The following is a 24583-nucleotide window of genomic DNA, read 5'->3' as shown; positions in this document are numbered from 1 at the left end:
GGCCAGGGAGGGACAGACGGACACTCAGCACACCCTCCTGTGCTGCAGCTCTGCCTGCAGAGGAGGCAGCTCCTGCTGGGGACAGCGGGGGCTTGAGGGCAGAGGCTGTGCTGGTGGCAGAGGAGAGCAGGGGGTGTCCCAGGGAAGGCGCCTGCCCTGCAGGGGCTGGCAGGGAGGTGCCTGAGCCCTCCCTCGCACAGCATTTCTGGCAGCAGCTCCCTCTCACCGCCTGCCCATGTCCCTGCTGCCTGCCTGTGCTTCTGCTGGGAGCTCCTTCTATGTCCCCACATCTCCTCCCTGTCCATGCTCACAGACCCATCCCACAAGCTCTGTGCTCAGATTCACTCAGATTCCCCTCCACTGAAGGAATCTGAAAGCACAGAATCCAAAAAAGCTTCTCCCTTCAGATAAACCAAACCTCAGTATTCTTGAAATGCCCCCTTCTAAATGCCATTCTCTACAGCATCTTCTACTCGCTGAAAAAACAGAGAGACCAACCCTGACAGCTGCTATCAGCCATCGGATGTGCCAGCTGTAGAAGACCCCTCTGGCAACCCCACCTGCATGGCCCTGCTGCCAGGGACTCACGGTGCCAAGAGCCTGCAGGTCTGTCCTGCCACATGCTGTCCTCTGTTGCTGCGCTCCTCACTGCCTCCAAGCCCTCTCTCCTTCTCTCCTGTCCCCGTGCCAGCTGCGGTCAGAGCCCCCAGCCGTGCTGCGCTGTGCACAGGAGCTGCTCCTGGGCACAGCTGTCTCTCTGCACCACGGCCCTCTTGCCACGAGCTCTCTCTGTCCCACGAGCCCGGCCCAGCTCAGCACCAGACGCCCAGCCCAAGGCATTGGAATCCCCCCTCGGGGGGCTCTGCTGAGGAGCCCACGAACCTCAGGCACTGAGAGACAATTGAAGCCATCTCTCAACAAGTCCAAGTCAGAGGCAAGTTTCCTGCAGTGTCCCCCTGAGGGCCAGCACTGACACAGCCTCCCTTGGAGCTCGTTAGAGCAGAGCATTGGAGGCAATGAGGACAAGGAGACAAAGGCAGTGTGAAGGTGACCCTGATGTCACTTTTCCAAACTGGATGTGTTTCAGCAAGCACAAGGACCAGGCCTTGACCCCCAGCCCCTGGGAAGGGAGATCCTTTCCCTTCACACACTGCTCAGGGCTCTTCGTGGGGCAGGAGGAGATGGGGATGTGCATGGGCAAGTGCAGGAGAAGGGTACGAGCCCTGCCTGGTTCATGTGTGGGGGCGAGGAGGCAATGAGGCCCTGGTGCTTTACCGAGAAGCTGTCTCCTCCAAGGCCTCAGTGGCAGAGACAACAGCCAGAGCCATGGACCCAAAGCCCTGGGTCCTGTTGTGACTTGCTGCCTTGTCACAGCCCTTGCTGCTCTCCACACAAGCCTGTCCTAGGGACTCCCAGACCTTCACCTCTTTCCCTGCTGGTTGTAGACCCTTATCTGTGCGGTGTCACACCGGATCTGAGCTGAGTCTGATAACTCAGATTTTCTTGGTGGCCATGCTCCTCATAAGGCAGCCCTGGTGGAACTTGGCCTGGTTCCTGGTGAGCAGCACCACTGCTCGTATGGCATCCCTCGTGGTGCCCAGGCCCTCCTCCTCCTGGGCACTGTTCCCTCAGCAGGGTCCCAGTCTGCCCTGATTTGTGGGGTTCCTCTTCCTCTGGTGCAGGACTGGGCTCTTCTCCCTGTAACTGTCAAGAGGTTTCTGTAGGCCAAATCCTGCAGTTTCTCAAGTTTTGCCTGGACAAATGCTCCATTCTGTCAGCTGTTAATGTCTACAGGCAGATGGCTCACCCTGATTGTGCTGTCTTTCACGAGGTAACAGCAGTAGGAGTTTGCAGGACAGTTTGGACAATAGAGGAGTAATTAGTTTAATGGAATTAGAGCACAGAATCACAGAAGGGTACGGGATGGAAAGATGCGAGATTCCTTTTTTTCTCTTCTTTCTTCTTATGCATGCTGTTATTTCATCTAGAGCTGTGTCCTATATACAAACACTGCACCATACCAGCTAATAGAAAGAAAATTGAGTCTATCCCAGCCACAACGAGGACAATATCCACCCCATATTCCACACCATCTGCATCGTGCTCAGCTCCAGTACTTTCTAATTATTCACTACCACCTTTTCTCTTTTGATATACACACAGAGATATCATGCCATTGGTCTGTGGGTGTTCTGATGTTGGCTAGAATCAAGTTAATTTTCCTCCTAGTAGCTGGTATGATGCTGTGTTTTGCATTTAGCATGAGAAGAATGATGATCACACACTGATGGCTTAGTTGTTGCCCAGCAGTGGAGGGCTGGGGGTGCCTGAGGAGCTGGGGGGGACAGAAGCAGGACAGCTGACCCCAAGTGGCCAAAGGGATGTTCCATACCGCAGCCGTCATGCTGAACAATCAATATGGGGTGGCTGGCCAGGGTAGGGGGTACCACTGCTGCGGGACAGGCAATCACCATCACGGTCATCGTCATCATTCTTCGTATTATTTGTCTTCCCTTTATGGCCTATTAAACTGTCTTTATCTCAACCCATGATTATTATTATTTATTTTTTTCCCCCTCCTCATTCTCTCCTGCATCCGCTGGGGGCGTAGCAGGGTGTGTGTGTGAGGGAATGGCTGTGTGGTGCTGAGCTGCCTGCTGCGTTAAACCACGCTCTTTTTGGTGTCCGACATGGAGCACAAAGTTTCAGCCAATGACAGATCTCACCACAGCATGTTAAAAGAAAGCCTTTATAAGCATGAGTTGATTTTAATAGTTGCTGATCACAAAGATGATTTTCTTTCTTCTTTTTTTTTTTTTTTTTTTAATCTCAGGTCTGTTGTGCTCGATTTCAGAACTGTGTTGTATAGCACATGACTTCCTGTATGTCTCCCCTGTCATGCTGTTTATCTTTTCTGATGGCTGCTTCAAGTTTATTCTTTTGTTGTATCGTGTAACACTGGCTTGTGATATGATAAAATTCCTGGTCATGAAACTAATCTGGTACTTGTACTCAGCATTGCCATTACCTCCATACCTTGGGAGCCATCTCTCAGAAACTATTAAGAATTACAATCTTGACCTTTTCTCCTCAGGAAACCAAGCCATGGGGGAGACAAGGGGAGGACACTTTTCCCCACTGGTTCACTCTCCCTTTCTCCTTCACCTCCCCCTTTTCCCACAGGCCAATTACAGTAGCTCTTCAAAGTTTTGAATATCCTTGGGATGGTCAAACCAGCATGTTCCTATTGTTATGTCTCCTGAATGTGTTTCAGCTTTTGTTTAATGTCATAGAACTACTTAAGCATGCCATCCAGAGATGTGTCCAGAGGCAGGAGATTGAGGATTGGCAGGGAGTGTGGGAGGATCTGGGCAGGCACCTAGAGCAGGGGGCACCTCCAGTGCTTTGGAACTTCACCTCTGAGCAAGTGCAGAAGTGCAGAATCCGAAAAAAAATGTGAAAACTGTGTGTCATCACCCTGGTAATTGCAAAGAGACACAAATCACTGCAGTGTGCTGGGCCTTGCCCCATGCTTAACAAGCCACAGTCAACACCTCCCCAACCCCTGTGACTTTTCCTGCAGGCACACGCCAGCCCCTGTGGCAGGCTCAGCAGCCACTCCAACCCTTGTGAAGGGCCCAGCAGCCACCCCAAACCCTGCAGCAGGCCCTGCAAGCGCTCCAGCTCCTGAGATGGGCCCAAAGTTAAACCGACCCCTGTGACAGGCCCTAGAGCCACTCCAAAACCTGTGATAGGCCCTGAAGCCACTCCAACTGCTCTGAAAGGCCCTGCAGCCAGAACAACTCCTGTGATGGGCCCTGCAGCCACTCCAGCCCCTGAAATGGGCCCCATGGCTGGGCCAGAGAACCAGCCTGTGCCACTATTGGTTGCCTCTTTATGCAAGAGAAAACAATGGGTGTGGAAGTCAGTTTTTCTTTAGAAAGGAAAAAAACTCCTACCCAGAGAAGAAAGGAGGAAGAAGAAGATAAGGCAGGTTTCTCCAAAGAAAGTCCACCATGGAAGCAGGATGACAAAGAAGAAGAGATCATCTAAGCATCAGAAACCAAGTGATCCCTATCCCAGGGTAAGCTATGAGATAAGGGAAAAGATTTCAGCCATCATCTTGATGAGCACACTGTCACCTGGCTGCTCCAGTGCTGGGAGAACAGGGCCAATAGCCTGCAATTAGAGGGCAGGGAAGCCAAGCAGCTTGGATCCCCCCCTAAGGAAGGGGTGATTGACAAAACCATTGCAAAAGGGCACAAGAAACTTAATCCTGTCAGGCGTCAAGGAAAGGTATCCCTTGAAGGAAGATCTTGTATGTCAACCAGGAAAGTGGACCAACATGCAGAGGGGTATCCAGTACCTGAGGGAATTAGCCATGCTGAATGCCATTTGTAGAAACCTAGAAAATGAACATCTATCCAAAGATCCAGATGAAGACAAGTGCACACGACCCATGTGGCAGAAGTTTATACAGAGCACACCATCAGCATATGCCAACACATTGACCTGGAAAGACCAAGATGAACTCACGTGGATGAATCAGCTAGCCAACTAGCCAACTCTGGCATTACAAAGAAAGTCTCTCTTCTTCCCTATGGGCCTGCATCTCATCCTGAGAGAAACTTTCTCACGAGATGCTAGAACTACAAGAGGATACATCTTCCTCCCCACCTGCACGAACCAATAGCTCACCTATCAGGTGTAAGCATCCCTCTGCTCAAGAAAGTTGATATAGTGCGTGCATACTATGTGCCACCCTGTGGCTTTTTACTGTGTGACCACAAAAAGGCCATGAGAAAACAGGATGCAAAAATCTGCCCTACCTCCACCCTAGAGGCATGGATACATGAAGCGCAAGGAAAAGCATTTGCAAAAAAGTGGTTCTTCTGAGAAAATTACTGCTCCAGTTTCTAGCAGACAGTCCTCCAAACAGAGTAATGAATACTATGAGCAGGACTAGAGGGGCCCAGCCTCCATCCAGGAGGAGGAAGGGGACAATCGCGTGTATTGGACTCTGAGGAGTACTGGCCTGGCACATAAAACCCAAGAGTTAACTGTACTGGAGGCTGAAGTGAGCCTAACTGGGAAGGAATGGCAAAAGCAACCCATTGGGACTGGCCTGGAGGCTCTGTGCAACCTTAACATAGACTACTTCAGGAGGGGGTACTTCAAAGATCCACAAGGGTATTGGTGGGCTTTTGGCATAACTGCCTTGGAGACGGAGAACATCAAACAGTTGTCTACCTTGCCCACTCTCTCACAGGACCCTTCTGCTGTGCAGGTGCTGATGGCCAATGGGCAGCAGGTGCCAATCGCTACCACAACAGCGCACCTGAGGCAGTACTGCACTCACAGAGACTCCCTGATTCCCATGCATGAGCTGGTTCATTGACTGCAGAGCCAAGGGGTGATCAGCAACACTTGCTCACCCTTTAGTAGTCCCATACGGACAGTGCAAAATTCTAATGGTGAGTGGAAGAGAACGGTGGGCTTCTGTGCCTGAATGAAGTCACACCACCGCTGAGTACTACTGTGCTGGGCATGCTAGAACTTCATTCAGTACGAACTGCAGTCAAAGGCAGCCAAGCGCTATGCCACAATTAATACTGCTAATGCATTTTTCTCCATCCCTTTGGCAGCAGTGTGAAGGCCACACTTTGCTTTCAGTTGGAGGGGCGTCCTGTCCACCTGGAATGGACTGCGCCAGGGGTAGAAACACAGCCCTACCATTTGCCATGGGCTGATCCAGACTGCCCTGGAACACAGGGAAGCTCCTGAACACCTCCAGTACATTGATGTCATCATCACATGGGGCAACACAGCTCAAGAAGTATTTGAGAAAGGGAAGAAAATAGTCCTAATCTTTCTGAAAGCTTGTATTGCCCTAAAACAAAGTAAGGTCAAGGGACCTGCACAGGAGAACATAAAGCAGGCTGGTCAGGTTCAGGGGGACCCCTGCTTGGGGAAAGGTTGGGCATCGGTCAGTGTGTGATGAGCAATTGCATTGTGCATCACTTGCTTTATACATATAATAATAAAAAAATAAAAATTATTATTATTTATTAGTAGTATTGTTAAAGTTATTACTATCTCTTCAATTTCTGTCCATTTAAACTACCTTTATTTCAACCCATTATCTTTTGGAGGTGGGTGTCAACTAACATCTGTGTGGTGCTAAGGTGGCTGACGGGTTAAAGCACAACATTTGACAATCACAGTCCAACAGCACAAATCACACTTGTAAAAATCAGTCTCTGACTTCTACAAAGAGGAGCAGTTGGCGATGATGTCAGCCTGCTTCAGACACCACAGCCCAGCGGAGACCCTGCTGCCTTCGGGAGCTGTCAGCCCTGAGGCCTTGGGGACACCTCGAGGGAGCCCAATGGCACAGAGCAAGCGATGCCATGGTCGGGTGCTCTGCTGCTGAGCTGGGCCGGGCTCCTGGGCCCAAGGGGAGCTCGTGGCAAGCGGGCAGCGCTGCAGAGAGACAGCTGTGCCCAGGAGCAGCTCCTCTGCACAGCGCAGCAGGGCTGGGGGCTCTGACCGCAGCTGGCACGGGGACAGGAGAGAAGGAGAGAGGGCTTGGAGGCAGTGAGGAGCGCAGCAACAGAGGGCAGCGTGTGGCAGGACAGATCTGCAGGCTGTTGGCACCGTGAGTCTGTGGCAGCAGGGCCATGCAGGTGGGGTTGCCAGAGGGGTCTTCTACAGCTGGCACATCCGATGCCTGATAGCATCTGTCGGGATGGGTCTCTCTGTTTCTCCAGAAATGAGTAGAAAATGCTTTAGATAATGACATTTATGATTGGACATTTAAGGAGGAAGGCTAAGACAGGGGTTACCTGAAGGGTAAGATTTTTTCTATAGTCTGTGCTTTCAGGTTACTACAGTGCAGGGGAGGAAGGTTTCATGGTAATTTGTCAGGATTTTACAGGAGACTGAAACTCCTAGAGCATTGCACTGAGATTTCAGTATGGAAGCGATGAAATTCATAAAGTCCCTACAGTCACCTCAGTTTAAAGACTGCACCAACATCATGTTTGTGCTCCCCTCAGGATTTAACTGATCTGACACTGATCTGGCTCCAGGCAGGGACATGGGCAGGCGGTGAGAGGGAGCTGCTGCCAGAAATGCTGTGCGAGGGAGGGCTCAGGCACCCCCCTGGGACAATCGCTGCTCTCCTCTCCCACCAGCAAGGGGCAGCTGAGACCAGAACTCATGGACAGACTGGCTGTGCTCTCTGAAGTACACTCTGCACTAGAGGAACAGTATCTGTGACACTGAGGATCCACAAGGTTTCACTTGAAGTGCAGCAGGAATGACAGTATAGGAAAAGAAATCGCCACATCCCTTCTCTGCCATTAGGGGACTTGGGAGTAAAAATTTGTTCACAACAAGAGTTAAATTAATCTGAGAATACTCCATGTTCCTCTTTACTTCTTTTTATAGGTAAGGACTGTTAACTACACTGCCCACAGCAGAGTGCCCTGCTTCCAGGGACAGCCTCAGGACGCCCCAGTCAGAGGTCATGAAAGGGACCTGCATAATGTGTGGTTAAGAGGCTGAAACTGAATCACATATTATCAGATAATTCTGTTGTATTTTCTTACTGCCTTTTCCCTCCTTGGTCAGAACCCCATGTCCAGAACCAGCAAATGCCCAACAGCAGCTCTGTGAGCGAGTTCCTCCTGCTGGCATTCGCAGACACGCAGGAGCTGCAGCTCCTGCACTTCGGGCTCTTCCTGGGCATCTACCTGGCTGCCCTCCTGGGCAACGGCCTCATCCTCACCGCCGTAGCCTGCGACCACCGCCTCCACACCCCCATGTACTTCTTCCTCCTCAACCTCGCCCTCCTCGACCTGGGATCCATCTCCACCACTCTGCCCAAAGCCATGGCCAATGCCCTCTGGGACACCAGGGCCATCTCCTATCAAGGGTGTGCTGCACAGGTCTTCTTTTCTGTCTTCTTCGTTGTAGCAGAGTATTCCATTCTCACCAGCATGTCCTACGACCGCTATGTGGCCGTCTGCAAGCCCCTGCACTACGGGAGCCTCGTGGGCAGCAGAGCTTGTGCCCAGATGGCAGCAGCTGCCTGGGGCAGTGGCTTTCTCAGTGCTGTCCTGCACACAGCCACTACCTTTTCCCTGCCCCTCTGCCAAGGCAATGCTGTGGACCAGTTCTTCTGTGAAATCCCCCAGATCCTCAAGCTCTCCTGCTCAGACGCCTACCTCAGGGAAGTTGGGGCACTTGTGTTTAGTGTTTCTTTGGTATTTGGTTGCTTTGTTTTCATTGTGTTGTCCTATGTGCAGATCTTCAGGGCTGTGCTGAGGATCCCCTCTGAGCAGGGCCGGCACAAAGCCTTTTCCACATGCCTCCCTCACCTGGCTGTGGTCTCCCTCTTTGTCAGCACTGCCATGTTTGCCTACCTGAAACCCCCCTCCATCTCCTCACCATCCTTGGACCTGCTGCTGGCAGTTTTATATGTAGTAGTACCTCCAGCAGTGAACCCCCTCATCTACAGCATGAGGAACCAGGACCTGAAAGACACACTGAAGAAAATGATTCTAGTGGTAATATTTACTTAGCAATCAATTGGCTATCTCCCTTTTCTAGTTTATCTCCAGTTAATCTCAGGCAATTTTTGACCTTTAGGTACGTATTCTTTAAAATTCTGTTTACAGATAAATATTTGCTTTCAATCCTCTTTTCCAGATGACCAACCCTCTGTGTGACTCAGAGGATTTTTCTGAATGTGTTTATTCCTAAATGACACCTGACCTCCATTGTGGCATCTTGTCAATAAAAGTGAAGTTGCTCAGTGCTCAGGGCTCTTCTTCCCAAACTGGAGTGCAGAAGGCGCTCAGGGAATGCCATGATCAAGGCCTCACTCTCGTGCTTGGGTGCCACCTGGACACAGGGGATGGAGGGCACGGGGTGCTGGGTGAGGGAGTCAGGGCTGGACTGAGTCGTCACTGGTGGATGCCCAGTGCCCCTGGAGGCCCTGACTGGTCAAGAAGCAGCTTCCTGGGATTGAAACGTGAAAGGGCTGGCGGCATCAGGGAGGTATCGGGAGCCACCAGGATATCCTAAGGGTTCTCCTGGGATGCCGTGTGCCTTGTGTTGGGTGGGCAGCGAGTGGGTCTTCACAGTAAAGCCAAGCCAAAGGATGCACGGGCTGATGGGAGCTCTGCAATGCCAGGACACACAGCGAGGCCACAGCACAAAAGTCTCAGAGGCCTTCAGTGAACTGTAGGAAAGGGCCAAGACTGGGTGACCAGGCAAAGTCCGGGAGGTGGGCAGGGGCTGGGCTGGGCTGGGCAGTGCCCGGCAGAGGGCACCAGCAGCGTCAGGGAGCGGTGGCAGCATGCAGGGGAGGGCTCCCAGCAGGGCTTGGTGCTGCAGAGCCAGGGCTGGGGAAGGGAGCCCAGAGCTGCAGGGGCAGGGGACACGAGGCCGCTCGGGGCCCTTGCTGGCCTGGGCAGAGCAGGAAGGCGGCCCAGGGCATTTGTCCCCTCACCGCAGCCTGCCACGACCTGCACGGCGCTCACGGAGCATCCAGGGCCAGGCTCTGCCCCGTGGTGCGCAGGGAGAGGGCAAAGCCTCTCTGAAAAAGAGGCTGAAAGTGAGAAAGGTCCCTCCGCTGCCCCGTGGTGTGACAGGGCCAGGGTGGGACAGCTTACCTTTATTTGATATAGTTCTTGTGTAATTTGCATTGGTGATGGCACAAAAAGAGAGTTCCTTCACCAGTCATGTACATCCTTCTTCATGTTAGGACACAACTCAACGTCCTTCACTCTGCTTTATCTCACAGATGAACTGGATTAGGTCTCCTTGATTACTCTGAGGCACAGTGCAGTGCTTTTTGCCTTCTGACACTCCAGCACAATATGTGTGACTTTCCCTTACTCTGCGCATTGACCTGACGGGTCATTTCACATTTTTCACTTTCAAAACCTGAGCTGGATAGGGATTATTTCCAAAGTGGGGCAAGCTGATGGGTTCTGCCTCAGCCTTTTGAAGCACGCTATACTTGATTTTTTCAGCCAGAATTTGCTAAAGATGACCCAGGAAGGGAAACGGATGTTCAAGTGTCTCGTAGGTATAAAGGAGAGCATCACGGGTTTCCAATGGCCATTTCAGATTTAGGTCAGTCCCAGGAACCCACTGAAGAAGGGTGTTGTCTTTGAAGGGGTTTCCTGGGCCGGGCTGGGCTGCAGTTACAGGGACAAAGAACATTGCTGACAGTGGAGGTGCCCTGGGAACTCTGCCTGGCTCCACCGGATTTTCCCAAAGGGCTCCGGTCTCCTGCAGGTCTTTTCTGACATCTGCTGGTCCAGGGAAGTGCCTCAAACACAACGGGACCACAGGAGGTTTTCCCTGTTTATGCTTATTGTCAGACAGCAAAGCTCTGCCTGAATACCCTGTAATTTTTTTTTAGTACTTAACTAATAAAGCAACTACTCATCAGCTCAAACGATTCAACCCCTTCCATTAAATATCTCATGTGAATGATAATTTTTATCATGAAGAAAAGTGAATTTTCAGGATGTATATTCTTCGCAGGAGAAGAAATACTGGTGTTCACCTGTACTTGCATTGTCATCGCTTTGTCTATCATGGTGTGCTCCCTCATCTTCCAGGCACAAAACCTGACTTGATTACAGAGATAGCTCTGTGGTGTTTAGCTGCCTACCATGTTAAACCACAACACCCTGCTGAATGTCCCCTTGCCAGCTGCCTGTCTGGACCTATGCACTTCCCATGGTTCTCCTGCTTTGCCCTCCCCTTACTCTTGGACCGCTCTTCAGACCGCTCTCACCAACCCAGTTGCTGCTTTGAGTTTCAGTGAGTTCCGGCTTGCCCATCTCTCAGTAGTCTGTCTAATGGTTTCCTTAGCGAGAAACTCGTCATTTCTCATTGAATTACTATGATATGGGTTAATATTAACACTATTATTTTAAATTTCCTATTAATCAGTGTAAAATAGATCATGTACAGTCATCCTTATGGGAAGGATAACATCACTGGAGGCAACAAAATGAGGAACACGAACATTGGTTGTTTTTTTTTTTGAAAATTGCAGCATGGTTTCCTATTCTTTGCTTTTCAATAGGAAAAACCCTGCTCTTCCTACACTAGGCAGGGATCCAAAGGAGAAAACCTAGACCAGTATCTATAGGAGAATGATGCTCTACACTGAAATGGTACAAAATTCAGCCTTTAAAATGAGGAAAGATTTCTATTAGGTGCTCTTTGAAATCTTCCTCCTTAGCTATACCATGAAAGCTCTCCAATTAGCTGCACAAGTCTTGAAGACGTTAAGAACACTGTGGGAGAGTTATAGCTGCTTAGGACTTTCTCTCTTTTAATGAGTTCCATGGTGTATTTTGGTGCACGGTCTATGAAGCTCAGGTACTGAGAGGAGAATGATGTAACCGCTTGAGAAGGTAAAGTCAGAAGGAAAAGCTGAAGTTACTTAGAGTATTAATGGGCCCCACTGTGGGCTGTTCCTAACAAAGCCTCCCCAGGGACTTGTTAGGGCAGATAATTGGAGGCCATGATTGCAGACAAGCAAAGCGCTGTGCTGAGAAAAGTCTTGGTTGGTTTTGGTGAAGCAGAAGGGCCAAGGCCTGACCCCAGCCACTGGGAGGGGAGATCCTGCATCCCCACGTCTGGCTCAGGGCTCTTCTTGGGGTCTGTATGATGTGGTGGGCACTGTGATGCCATGACAAGAACTTCATTAGGACAGCTCCCCACCCCTGCACAGGGTATGAAGGAAGCCGTGAGGCCCCATTGCAATGACTATATCTCGTCTCCTCAGAAGCTCTAGGCAAAGGGACAAAAAGGTCAGGGCTGTTGGGGCCTTGCCTTCTTGCCAGCACCCTCTGCCTTCTCCTCTGCAGGCTTTCCTATGCTGTCCCATACTTTGCCCTATTTCCTTGAAGCCTGCAGACGCCCATCTCTATCCACCACCTTACTCTGATCCAGGACTTTCCATCATTTCACCAATGTCTCATCAAGCCTCATCAGCTGTTCCTTGAAACACAAAGCGATGGTCTGATCACAGACACCCTTTGGGTGACATATGGCACCACAGCACGACCCTTTGAGGGACATTTCTTCCTCCTTGTGGGCAGTGCCACCCTTCCAAGATGCACCTTGTGGCAGTTTTTTTCTCTCCTGCTCTTCTCTACAACAAAACAAAACTCCATCAGGGTGGAAACCACTCCTGAAGCAGGCATCCCAACCCATCAGGCTCCTTGCGGCCTGTCAGCCAAGCACACAGAAGTCACCTCAGCAGCATCTCCCAAGGCCTGGGCCTGCTGCTGGCCTTGCAGCTTCTTGGCTAGACACAGCCAAGCCTTGTGCTTCCTGCTGTCCAGTCCTGGACTCAAGCAGAAGGGACAGGACAAGCCCTGTGCGGGCCTTCTTTGTGTCTGGGTCCTCCTGGGGATGGAGGCAGAGGGGATCCCACAGGCAGCATGCCAAGCAGGGGCCTTCTGCTGGCCTAGCAGGGCCACTGGCAGATGTCAGCCCCAAAGTGCACATCCCAGGGAGAAGCCAAGGCTGACCTGCCACCTCCAGACACAAGGGACCTCACAGTCCCTTTGCGTGACACGTTCCTGCTGCTGCCCTATCAGCTGCAGAGACAGAAGTGACCTCCCAGTCACTGCCCCAGTCCCCTTCCTCCTGCTGGGGCAGGAGATCCTGAGGCAGAGCTGAGCTCAGCAGAGCATTCCCACCCATCTCCTCCTTGTGGCCCACAAGCTGATCAGATCCATGGCCCCTCACATCCATCTCTGAATGCCATGTGACTGCACAGCAACCTCATGGTTCCTGCCCTGCCTCAAGGGGCCAAGCACCTAAAGTTAAGGGTCAGGTGAGAGGCTGAAGGCGAGGAGGTTAATGCACAGGAACGAGGGCTTTGTCTGGTTACTTTTTACATTTGGGTTTAGGGACCAGGGCTCACCATTCTGGGTTAGAGATTAAGCAAAGGTTTTGTGGGCAGGTTTGATGTTCTGCTTGGGGTGTCATGTCTGTGTTTAGGGGATGGGCAGGCTTTGTGGTTTACGGTTTCGTTTAGGTTTTTGTTTGTTGTTTAACCCTAGAAGTCTACGATTAAATAGAAAAATTACAAGCTAGTGCTAAGGGCAGGGATCAAGGTAAGCAAGAGAGTAAAGGTAAGGGAAAGAGGCTATGGGCTGAGTTTTGGCTTCAGTGCATACTTTGAGGTCACGCATAAGAGTAGTGGATTTGTGTCAGGCTGCGGGGTGGCATTTCAATTTATGAACTAAAGTTACTGATTGAAACTGGGGAAGGGCCTCACATGACTGTTTTAAGTCACTGTTACAGCAGCATCAGCATAACCTGAACCCTCTTACCTCTAGAAATTCCTTAATTTCTGCTGGCCAAGCCCCTATTCCCTCCCCCAAATCTCACTTCTCTCCTGTCCATGCTTCTCCTGACCTCCCCATATCAGTCATCTCATTGGGATCAGCTTTCTGATGGCTTTCATGATCTCAGAGTTAAGATTTAGGAGAGGGTTTAAGGTGAGGAGGTTAATGCACAGGAACAGGGGTTTTGGGTTAGAGATTAAGCAACTGTTTAGTGGGAGGGTTTGGTGTTCTGCTTGGGGTGTCAGGTGTTTGGTTAGGCTATGGGCAAACTTTGTGCTTTAGGGTTTGCTTTAGCACTGTGTCCTGGTTTCAGTTAGGACAGAGTTAATTTTCCTCCTAGTAGCTGGTAGGGTGCTCTGTTTTGGATTAGGATGAGAAGAGCGCTGATAACATGCTGATGTTTTAATTGTTGCAGGGCAGTGTTTACACCAGGCCAAGGACTTTTCGGCTTCTTGCTCTGTCCTGCCAGCGAGCAGGCTGGGGGTGCAGCAGGAGCTGGGAGGGGACAGACCCAGGACAGCTGACCCCAACTGGCCAAAGGGGTATTCCATACCATCTGACGTCATGCTAAACAATATATAGGGGTTGCTGGCCGGGGTGGGGGGCCGGCTGCTCGGGAATAGGCTGGGCATCGGTCAGCGGGTGGTGAGCAATTGCATTGTGCATCACTTGTTTTCTTACACATTATTATTATTAATACTATTATTATTATTATTATTATTATTATTATTATTATTATTATTATTATTATTATTATTATTATTTTCCTGTCTTAATAAACTGTCTTTATCTCAACTCACCGGCTTCACTTTCCCGTTTCTCTCCCCCATCTCAGAGAGGGAGGGGGGAGGGTGAGCGAACAGCTGTGTGGTGTTTAGCTGACGGCCGGGTTAAACCACAACACGCTGTTAAGAAGTTGTCTAGGATTAAATAGAGCATTTTAATGCTAGTGTAAAGGGAAGGGATCAGGGTGAGCAAGAGAACAAGTGTAAAGGTAAGGGGCTGAGTTTTGGCTTCACGGGATTCTTTGAGGTCAGGCATTAGAGTAGTGAATTCCTGTCAGGGTGTGGAGCAGCATTTAGGTTTAGGGATTAAGGTTACTAGTTAAAATAGGGGCAGGGCTTTATGTGACTGTTTAAGTCAGTGTTACAGCAGAATGAACATTACGTGAACCCTCTTACCTCTTCAAAATTGTTAATTTCTTCTTGTCAAGCCCCTGTTCCCTCCCAAAATCACACATCTCTCCTGGCCAGGCTTCTCATGAACCCCCCATATCAGTTGTCTTCTAAGGGGCAGCTATCTGATGGCACTCGTGATCTCACAGATCATGATCTCTGTCTCACCTCTGTTGGCTCCTCCATTCCTGAGACAGAAGTGGCGTTGTAGTCAGGAGGGCAAAGGGCACAAAGGAGCACCCTGTAGGAGCACCCTGCACAAGGTGCCCAGCACCTCTGCACCGCCACCACAGTGAGCTTCCTGCTTACGTGTTTTGGTTCGGGAATGGCTTCTGTGGATCCAGGGTAATGTTTCCCAGGCCATCGTGCAGGCCTCAGTTCCCCCCCCACCCCAGGTATCTGGGAGGCAGTGGCCACCTCTGTGTAGAAAGCTGCAAGCAGCCCTGAGGGATGACTTCAGGCAAAAGCTGGACTCTCTGACATGACAACCAGAGGAGCTGCTCTGCAGAGCAAGGGGTCGTGCAGAGGGAGGGCTGTGCTGGGCAGGCGGGGAGGCAGACCCACCTCATGGTGTTTAGCGATATGGTTTTGTGATGGCATTATTAGTAGGACAGCCATTGGATGGGATGGACGTGGAGGTCTTTTGCAACCTTAATGATTCTATGATTCTATCAAGGCAGCAGAGAGGCAGAGCCCAGTGGGCAGTGAAGGGCAGCTCTGAGGGACACCAGGGCTGCTCCTCCCTCCGGCAGCTGGGTTCTTGGCCCTGAGCTGGGACTGCTCCCCCAGCTACAGAGGTGATGGGAAGAGAGGAAAGTTGAGATCGAGAAAGTCCTCGTGGCTTCTTTATTGCCTATATGTACACTGGAAGCCTACTTCTATAAGTAGTTTAGATAATACTGTCAAAGTAAGTAAACTAATTAACAAGCAAAAGGCCAAGAATACTATTAAATCAAAATCAAAGATATTGAAGACATTCTTAATACTTAAGAAGCATGTAGAGAAACAGTTTCCTCACTGCACCCTTGATCTCCTTGTTTCTCTTGCTGTAGATGAGGGGGTTCCCTGCTGGAGGCACCACTGAGTACAGAAATGACACGACCAGGTCCAGGGATGGGGAAGAAATGGAGGGGAGCTTCAGGTAGGCAAACATGGCAGTACTGACAAACAGGGAGAGCACGGCCAGGTGAGGGAGGCGCGTGGAGAAGGCTTTGTGCCGGCCCTGATCAGAGGGCATCCTCAGCACTGCCCTGAAGATCTGCACATAGGACACCACAATGAAAACAAAGCAACCAATACCTAAACAGAAGGTGATTGCAGTAAGCCCAGCTTCCCCGAGGTAGGCATCTGAGCAGGAGAGCTTGAGGATCTGGGGGATTTCACAGAAGAACTGGTCCACAGCATTGCCTTGGCAGAGGGGCAGGGAAAATGTAGTGGCTGTGTGCAGGACAGCATTGAGAAAGCCACTGCCCCAGGCAGCTGCTGCCATCTGGGCACAAGCTCTGCTGCCCACGAGGCTCCCGTAGTGCAGGGGCTTGCAGATGGCAACGTAGCAGTCGTAGGACATGATGGTGAGAAGTGAATACTCTGCTCCAAGAAGAAGACTGAAAAGAGGACTTGGACAGCACACCCTTGGTAGGAGATGGCCCTGGTGTCCCAGAGGGCATTGGCCATGGCTTTGGGGAGAGTGGTGGAGATGCAGCCCAGGTCGAGGAGGGTGAGGTTGAGGAGGAAGAAGTACATGGGGGTGTGGAGGTGGCGGTCACAGGCTACGGCGGTGAGGATGAGGCCGTTGCCCAGGAGGGCAGCCAGGTAGATGCCCAGGAAGAGCCCGAAGTGCAGGAGCTGCAGCTCCCGCGTGTCTGTGAATGCCAGCAGGAGGAACTCAGTGTTGGAGCTTCTGTTGGACATCTGTTAGTTCTGTGATGTGGTCCTGCACAAAGAGAAAGAATAGTAATAATATACAACAGATTTATCAGAGGAAAATTCAATTTTCTCATTAAAAAATATCAAAAAGATTGTCCACTTGCAGGCAGTTATTTTGAAGTTCCCTTTAATGACTTCCAACTGGTTCTGAGTTTCTCTGCGAGAAGAGTACTCTTCTGTGGGCAATGGAAGAATCAGACGTAGCTGAAGGTAGCAACATGGTAGGAACATGGCGTAGTCTCAGATTCACTTCACTCCTGATATAGAAGAGATTTCCCCAGTTTTGCTCCTAGTTCATCACAGAGCAGAAATGTGGATATTTATTTATTTATTTGTTTCTTTGTTTGTTTGATTTGTACTCTTTGTTCAGCTGCCCCACCACACCTGAGGAGTGTTTCTAAGGCATAAATCCTGGGCATTCTGCTGCACTCCACGTGAAACCTTTTAGATCCTTACAGTCACAGATACTGCCTTGTTAGAGCAGAGTGCCCTTCAGAGAGGAGAGGCAGTCAGTCCATCAGTCCTGGTCCAGCTGCCCTGTGTTGGCAGGTCTTTGAGCTCCAGGACAATTCTCCTCCTATGTTCCTAGAGTTGTAGAATCCTCTAGAAGCTGTAGAATATCCTGACTTGGAAGGGTTCCACAAGGATCATCAAATCCCACTCCTGAATTTGTACATGAACACCCAAAAATCAGTCCATATGCCTGAGGGGGTTGCCCAAATATTTGTTGAATTCTGACAGCCTCAGCGCTGTGAACACTTCCCTGCGGTAGCTGTTCCAGTGCCTACAGAACCTGGCCACTGCTGAGTTTTTCTAAAAGAGAAATCGTGGGCATTTCTCCTGCACTTGAAGGGAAACTTTGTGGATCCTCAGAAAAAAGGGACTGGCCCTATAGTGCAATGTCCTTTATTGAGGACAGGCCCCAGCACGCAGGAGGGGCTCAGGGCCCAGAGCCCAGCTACCACAGGGAGGAGCAGCCCCGCTGGCCCTCGCGGCTGCCCCTCACTGCCCGCTGGGCTCTGCCTCTCTGCTGCCTTTGGGTCGGGGCTGCTGCTTCCCTGGAGGAATGGCCATGGCCAGCAGCAGGACGTGGCCTTTTCACTGCTGATCTCTTTTGCTTCCAAATTGTTCTCTTATGCTCTTTGTTTTGAAATAAGGAGAAACCCTTCTGCGCCTGTGTGCATCCAGGTCTCTAAGGACAGCAGGAGGGAGCTGGTGCAAAGGAGCTGTAACATCCAGCTGCAGACTTCTGTGCTGATGTCTGGTGGAAGGAAAAGTGACGCAAGTGCCAAAGAGAGAAATGTCAGGGCTGGGGTGGTGAGGAGCAAGATTCTCCATGCAGTGTCAGACCTCAAGAGTCTACTTTTCCTCCCTATGCAGGTCTCCAAAGGAGACATCCTGGATCAATATCAGTTAGAGAATAATGCTCCAAACTGAAATTCAACTAAACACATCCTTTAAGATGAGAAAAAATATTTTCTGGTGCTTCTTGAAATCTTCCTCCTTAACTACACCATGAAAGCTCTCTAATTAGCTGCACAAGTCTTGAAGACTTGAAGAAAATTCTGGGAGAGATATGGCTGCTTAGGACGTTCTGCATTTTAATGAGTTCCGTGGTGTATTTTGGTGCTCAGTCTATGAAGCTCAGGTACTGAGAGGAGAATGATGCAATTGCTTGAGAAAGGAAAGTCAGAAGGAAAAGTTGAAGTGACTTGGAGTATTAATGGGCCCCACTGAGGGCTGTTACTAACAAAGCCTCCCCAGGGACTTGTTAGGGCAGATCATTGGACGCCATGATTACAGACAGGCAAAGCGCTGTGCTGAGAAAACTCTTGGTTGGTTTTGGTGAAGCAGAAGGGCCAAGGCCTGACCCCAGCCCCTGGGAGGGGAGATCCTGCACCCCCCCATCTGGCTCAGGGCTCTTCTTGGGGTCTGTATGATGTGGTGGGCAGTGTGATGCCATGAGAAGAACGTCATTATGGCACCTCCCAGCCTCTGCACAGTGTTCCAAGGAAGCAGTGAGGCTCCATTGCAATGACTCTATCTCGTCTCCTCAGAAGCTCTAGCCAAAGGGACAAAAAGGTCAGGGCTGTTGGGGCCTTCCATTCCTGCCAGCACCCTCTGCCTTCTCCTCTGCAGCCTTTCCTATGCTGTCCCACACTTTGCCCTATTTCCTTGAAGTCTGCAGACACCCATCTCTGTCCACCACCTTGCTCTCATCCCAGCATTTCCATCATTTCAGCAGTGTCTCATCAACCCTCACCAGCTGTTCCTTGAAACACAAAGCTAGAGTCTGATCATAGATACTCAGCAGCATCTTCCAAGGCCTGAGGCTGCTGCTGGCCTTGCAGCTTCTTGGCTAGACACAGCCAAGCCTTGGGCCTCCTGCTCTCCAGTCCTGGACTCAAGCAGAAGGGACAGGACAAGCCCTGTGCGAGCCTTCTTTGTGTCTGGGTCCTCCTGGGGATGGAGGCAGAGGGGAACCCACAGGCAGCATGCCAAGCAGGGGCCTTCTGCTGGCCTAGCAGGGCCACTGGAAGATGTCAGCCCCAAAGTGCACATCCCAGGGAGAAGCCAAGGGTGACCTGCCACCTCCAGACACAAGGGACCTCACAGTCCCTTTGCGTGACACGTTCCTGCTGCTGCCCTATCAGCTGCAGAGACAGAAGTGACCTTCCAGTCACTGCCACGGTCACATTCCTCCTGCTGGGGCAGGAGATCCTGAGGCAGAGCTGACCACTTTCTCGTCCCCATGGGAATAGGGCTCACCTTTGTGGGTCAGAGAGTAAACAAAGGTTTAATGGGAAGGTTTGGTCTTCCTCTGTGATTAGGGTATGGGAAAGCTGTCTGGTTTAGGGTCTTTTTAGGTCTGCCAAGAACTTTTCTAGGCCTCAATATAGCATTTTAATGCTAATGTCCAGGGAAGGGATTAGGGTGAGCAAGAGAGTAACGGGAAGGGAAAGGGGCTATGGGTGAGTTTTGCTTCAAGGGATATTTTGAGTTCAAGCATTAGAGTAGCGGATTCTTGACAGCTTGTTGGAGTAGCATTTAGTTTCAGGGATTAAAACTACTGGTTAAAATAAGGTAAGAGCCACACATGACTGTTTTAAGTCAGTGTTACCACAGCTTCGACATTACATGAACCCTCTTATTTCAGGTGGTCATGCTCCTCTTCCCACCCCAAAATCTCATATGTTTCGTGTCCAGGCTGCTTCTGGCCTCCCCATATCTTATTGGGATCAGCTTTCTGATGACATTCCTGACCTCAGAGTATCTGTCTCACCTCTGTTGTCTACTCCATTCCTGAGAAGGAAGTGGCGTTGTAGTCAGGAGAGAAAAGGATACGAAGGTCTTTAGGAGCATCCTGAACAATCGGCCCATCAGCTCTGCACCTCCACAGAATCACACTGGATCCAGGGTTACTTTTTTCTCGTGCGTGTTTCAGTTTTAGATGTGCAGGGATCGATTAAGGAAAGCCAAGGCACAGATGGAAATGTGCTTGTCAAGGGATCCAAGGAATAACAGGAAGGGATTCTACAGATACATTGCTCAGAAAAGAAAGGCCAAGGAGAGTGTACCCCCTCTGATGGATGAGAAGGGTGAACTGGTAATGACAGCCATGGAGAAGGCTGAGGGACTCAGCAATGTCTTCTCCTCAGTCTTCCCTGCCAGTCAGGCTTCCCAAGTCTTTCATTTCCCTGAACCCAGAGATGGAGGCTGGGGGGCAAAGTCCCACCTGCTGTAAGTGAAGAGCAGGTTTGAGACCACCTGAAGAAACTAAACAAGTACAATGGAGTACAATGGCCAGCAGCAGGACGTGGCCTTTCCACTGCTGCTCTCTTCTGGCTTCCACATTGTACTTCTTGTATTTGGATAAGCCCTGAGATCTCATGTGTGTTGGTGACAGTCCTCTTATCTCTACACTGGCATCTCTTCAATATCTCTGCACGCCTCCCGCAAACCTGGTTTCAGGAATACACCCAAGGAGCTGCTTCCTGAACAGACCTCTTGCTTTTCTGGGCCTCACAATGGATCAGAACCCCAGCGTGATCAGTGAAGGATCAAGGGCTGCACTGGGAGCTGCCTTCTTGCTTGCCTATGGCCCAGCAAACAATTACTGGCCCTTGAATTATCTGCTTGGGACTGTCCCACTGGTGCTGGGTCTGATGGCAAATAGCATCCTGGAGAGGAACCTGGAGCTGCTCTATGCCTGGGCCAGGCCTCTTGTGCTGGCCTGGGGAGCGGGGCTGGCCCTGCGGGGCACAGGCACTCTGTGCTGGGGATGTCCCAGGCAGGAGAGCAGGACTCCTGCAGCTTCACGGCCCTCCATCTCCTGAGCCGTGGCTGGCCCCAGCGCGGGGGCTGCTGGGGAGGCCCAGAGCCGCCTTTGTGCCAGCAGCTGCGGTGCCTTGCGAGGGGCTGGGGCTGTGCTGGCCGTGCCCAGAGCCCTGCAGCAGGCTGCGGTGGGCACTGGCCTGGGGCCAGCCCAGCCTGGGCTGCTGGGCTGGGGAGAGGTCCGGGAGGTGGGGAGAGGTGGGCAGGGGCTGGGCTGGGCTGGGCAGTGCCCAGCAGAGGGCAGCAGCAGCGTCAGGGAGCGGTGGCAGCATGCAGGGGAGGGCTCCCAGCAGGGCTTGGTGCTGCAGAGCCAGGGCTGGGGAAGGGAGCCCCGAGCTGCAGGGGCAGGGGACACGAGGCCGCTCGGGGCCCTTGCTGGCCTGGGCAGAGCAGGAAGGGGGCCCAGGGCATTCGTCCCCTCACCGCAGCCTGCCACGACCTGCACGGCGCTCACGCAGCATCCAGGACCAGGCTCTGCCCCGTGGTGCGCAGGGAGAGGGCAAAGCCTCTCTGAAGAAGAGGCTGAAACCGAAAAAGGTCCCTCCGCTGCCCCGTGGTGTGACAGGGCCAGGGTGGGACAGCTTACCTTTATTTGACGTAGTTCTTGTGTAATTTGCATTGGTGATGGCACAAAAAGACAGCTCCTTCACCAGTGATGTACATCCTTCTTCACGTTAGGACACAACTCAACGTCCTTCACTCTGCTTTATCTCACAGATGAACTGGATTAGGTCTCCTTGATTACTCTGAGGCACAGTGCAGTGCTTTTTGCCTTCTGACAATCCAGCACAATGCCTATGACATTCCCTTACTCTGCGCGTTGACCTGACGGGTCATTTCACATTTTTCACTTTCAAAACCTCAGTTGTACAGGGACCATTATTAAAGTGGGGCAAGCTGATGGGTTCTGCCTCAGCCATTTGAAGCATGCTATACTTGAGTTTTGAAGCCTGAGTTTGCTAAAGATGACCCAGGAATCTAAACGGATGTTCATGTGTCTCGTAGGAAAAAGGGAAAGTATCATGGTTTCCCAAAGGCCATTTCAAATCTAGGTCAATCCCAGGAACACACTGTACTAGGGTTTTGTCTTTGAAGGGGTTTCCTGTGCTGGGCTGGGCTGCAGTTACAGGGACAAAGACCACTGCTGACAGTGGAGGTGCCCTGGGAATTCCACCTGGCTCCACCTGATTTTCCCAAAGGGCTCCGGTCTCCTGCAGGTCTTTTCTGACATCTGCTGGTCCAGGGAAGTACCTCAAACAGAATGGGGCCACAGGAGGTTTTCCGTGGTTGCTTGTGGTCGGACAGCAATATTCTGCCCGAATACCCAATAAATTCTTTAGTACTCAATTAATAAAGCAACTACTCATCAGCTCAATTGATTCAATCCCTTCCATTAAATGTCTCACGTGAATAATTTCTATCATGAAGAAATTTTCAGGATGTATATTCAGGACAGGAGAAGAAATCCTGCTGTTCGCCTGTACTTGCTTTGTCATCACTGTCTATCATGGTGTGCTCCCTCATCTTCCAGGCATGAAACCAATCTTGATTACACAGACCCTGCCGAATGTCCCCTTGCCAGCTGCCTGTCTGGACCCATGCACTTCCCATGGTTCTCCTGCTTTGCCCTCCCCTTACTCTTTGATCATTCAGACCGCTCTCACCAACCCAGTTGCTGCTTTGAGTTTCAGTGAGTTCCAGCTCGCCCATCTCTCAGCAGTCTGTCTAATGGTTTCCTTAGCAAGAAACTCATCATTTCTCATTGAATTACTATGATATGGATTAATATTAACACTATGATTTTAAATTTCCTATTAATCAGTGTAAAATATATCGTGTACAGTCATTCTTATCGGAAGGATAACATAATTGGAGGCAACAAAATGAGGAACTTAAAGTTTTTTGTTTTTTTTTTAAATTGCAGCATGATTTCCTGTTATTTGTTTTTAAATAGGAAAACCCCTGTTCTTCCTACCTAAGCAGGGCTTCAAAGGAGTAACCCTAGACCAATATCTATAGGAAAATGATGCTCCAAACTGAAATGCAACAAAAATCAGCCTTTACAATGAGGAAAGATTTCTATTAGATGCTCTTTGAAATCTTCCTCCTTAACTACACCATGAAAGTTCTCCAGTTAGCTGCACAAGTCCTGAAGATTTGAAGAAAACTGTGGGAGAGATATGGCTGCTTAGGACTTACTCTGTTTTAATGAGTTCCGTGGTGTATTTTAGTGCTGACACTACTAAGCTTGGGTAGTGAGAGGAGAATGATGCAACTGCTTGAGAAGGTAAAGTCAGAAGGAAAAGTTGAAGTGACTTGGAGTATTAATGGGCCCCACTGAGGGCTGTTACTAACAAAGCCTCCCCAGGGACTTGTTAGGGCAGATCATTGGAAGCCATGATTGCAGACAGGCAAAGCGCTGTGCTGAGAAAAGTCTTGGTTGGTTTTGGTGAAGCAGAAGGGCCAAGGCCTGACCCCAGCCCCTGGGAGGGGAGATCCTGCACCCCCACGTCTGGCTCAGGGCTCTTCTTGGGGTCTGTATGATGTGGTAGGCAGTGTGATGCCACGAGAAGAACTTCGTTAGGACACCTGCCCACCCCTGCACAGGGTATCAAGGAAGCAAAGAGGCCCCATTGCAATGACTATACTGTTATAAATTACTCTTTTAGCCAGAAAGAATTAGTTTATTGAGTAAGCGATCAGCAAGCAAAACAGCGCTGGGCGGCCAGGGAGTCCATGCTCCTCCAAACGGTGCGCACCCCCCCCCCTCTCGCAGTACCCTTTTATCACCAGGTTCTTACGGGGTTACGTAGCCCCCCTTCCTGGTACTGCGGCTGCGTCAACTGTTGCTAGCGGGTCGTCTCCGGTCCCTCCGGTGGTCGCACGGATGAAGGCAGTAGTCTTCCCCTGCTTGGTATGTGGTGTTTTCCCCTCCTTAATTGGTCAGGTTGGTTTGTCTTAAGATAGGGCAGTGGGTTATCATTTTTCCAATTACATTGTTTACACAAAGTTCTCTCAATCTTCTGTCCAAGACAGCAACAGGCAGGGTGCCTCACGGTTCTTGCCGCCACCTGGGTGACTCCCTTTGTTCCTTCTTAATATAGCCATGGGAAATAATGAACAAACATGCTTTATACATCACAATCCCTCCTTTTTCTTTTTGTTAGTTATTTTCTTCATTAATTCCTGGTATGCCTGACTACTAAGCATTAACATCCTCATCCGTAGTTATGGGTTCATATTTAGCACGGATATGCATCAAATGCGTTGCCTCTAAATGGCTTTTTACAATCGCGATTACTCGGTTAAAAACACATGGTCCAAAGGTTAGCCCTAACACTAATAACAACAAAGGTCCTGCTATTGTTGACAGCAAAGCTGTAAGCCAAGGTGAATAATTAAACCAAGATTCGTACCAGTTCTGCCTGGCTTCGTTTTCTCGTTTCCTCTTTTCCAATCCTTCTCTGAGCTTCATCATTGTATCCCTCACTACTCCAGTGTGGTCTGCATATACACAGCATTCTTCTTTCAAGGCGGCACATAATCCACCTTGTTGCAGAAATATCAGATCTAGTCCTCTACGGTTTTGCAAAACAACTTCTGATAGTGACCGTACCGATTTTTCCAGGGCAGTAATCGACTGTTCAACTTGACTTAAGTCTTCACCTATAGCCACACATAGGGAGGTGAACTCCTGGCTTTGTCTGACCAGAGAGACAACTCCAGTGCCCACCCCGGTACCTCCCA

The 24583-nt window shown here is 50.5% G+C and overlaps 1 protein-coding gene across 1 annotated transcript; it reads left to right on the top strand.

Annotated features, from left to right (window-relative positions):
• The first annotated feature begins 8003 nt into the window (after nt 1-8003).
• On the top strand, nt 8004-8588 carry LOC136787750 (olfactory receptor 14J1-like). Its single transcript, XM_066985068.1, has one exon. It carries the CDS (start codon nt 8004-8006, stop codon nt 8586-8588), a length of 585 nt encoding a protein of 194 aa, XP_066841169.1.
• The last annotated feature ends 15995 nt before the right edge of the window (nt 8589-24583 follow it).

Source organism: Anser cygnoides, chromosome 30, assembly GCF_040182565.1.
Source record: "Anser cygnoides isolate HZ-2024a breed goose chromosome 30, Taihu_goose_T2T_genome, whole genome shotgun sequence".
Classification (NCBI taxonomy): Eukaryota; Metazoa; Chordata; class Aves; order Anseriformes; family Anatidae; genus Anser; species Anser cygnoides.
This window is presented reverse-complemented; position numbering and strand designations above follow the sequence as displayed.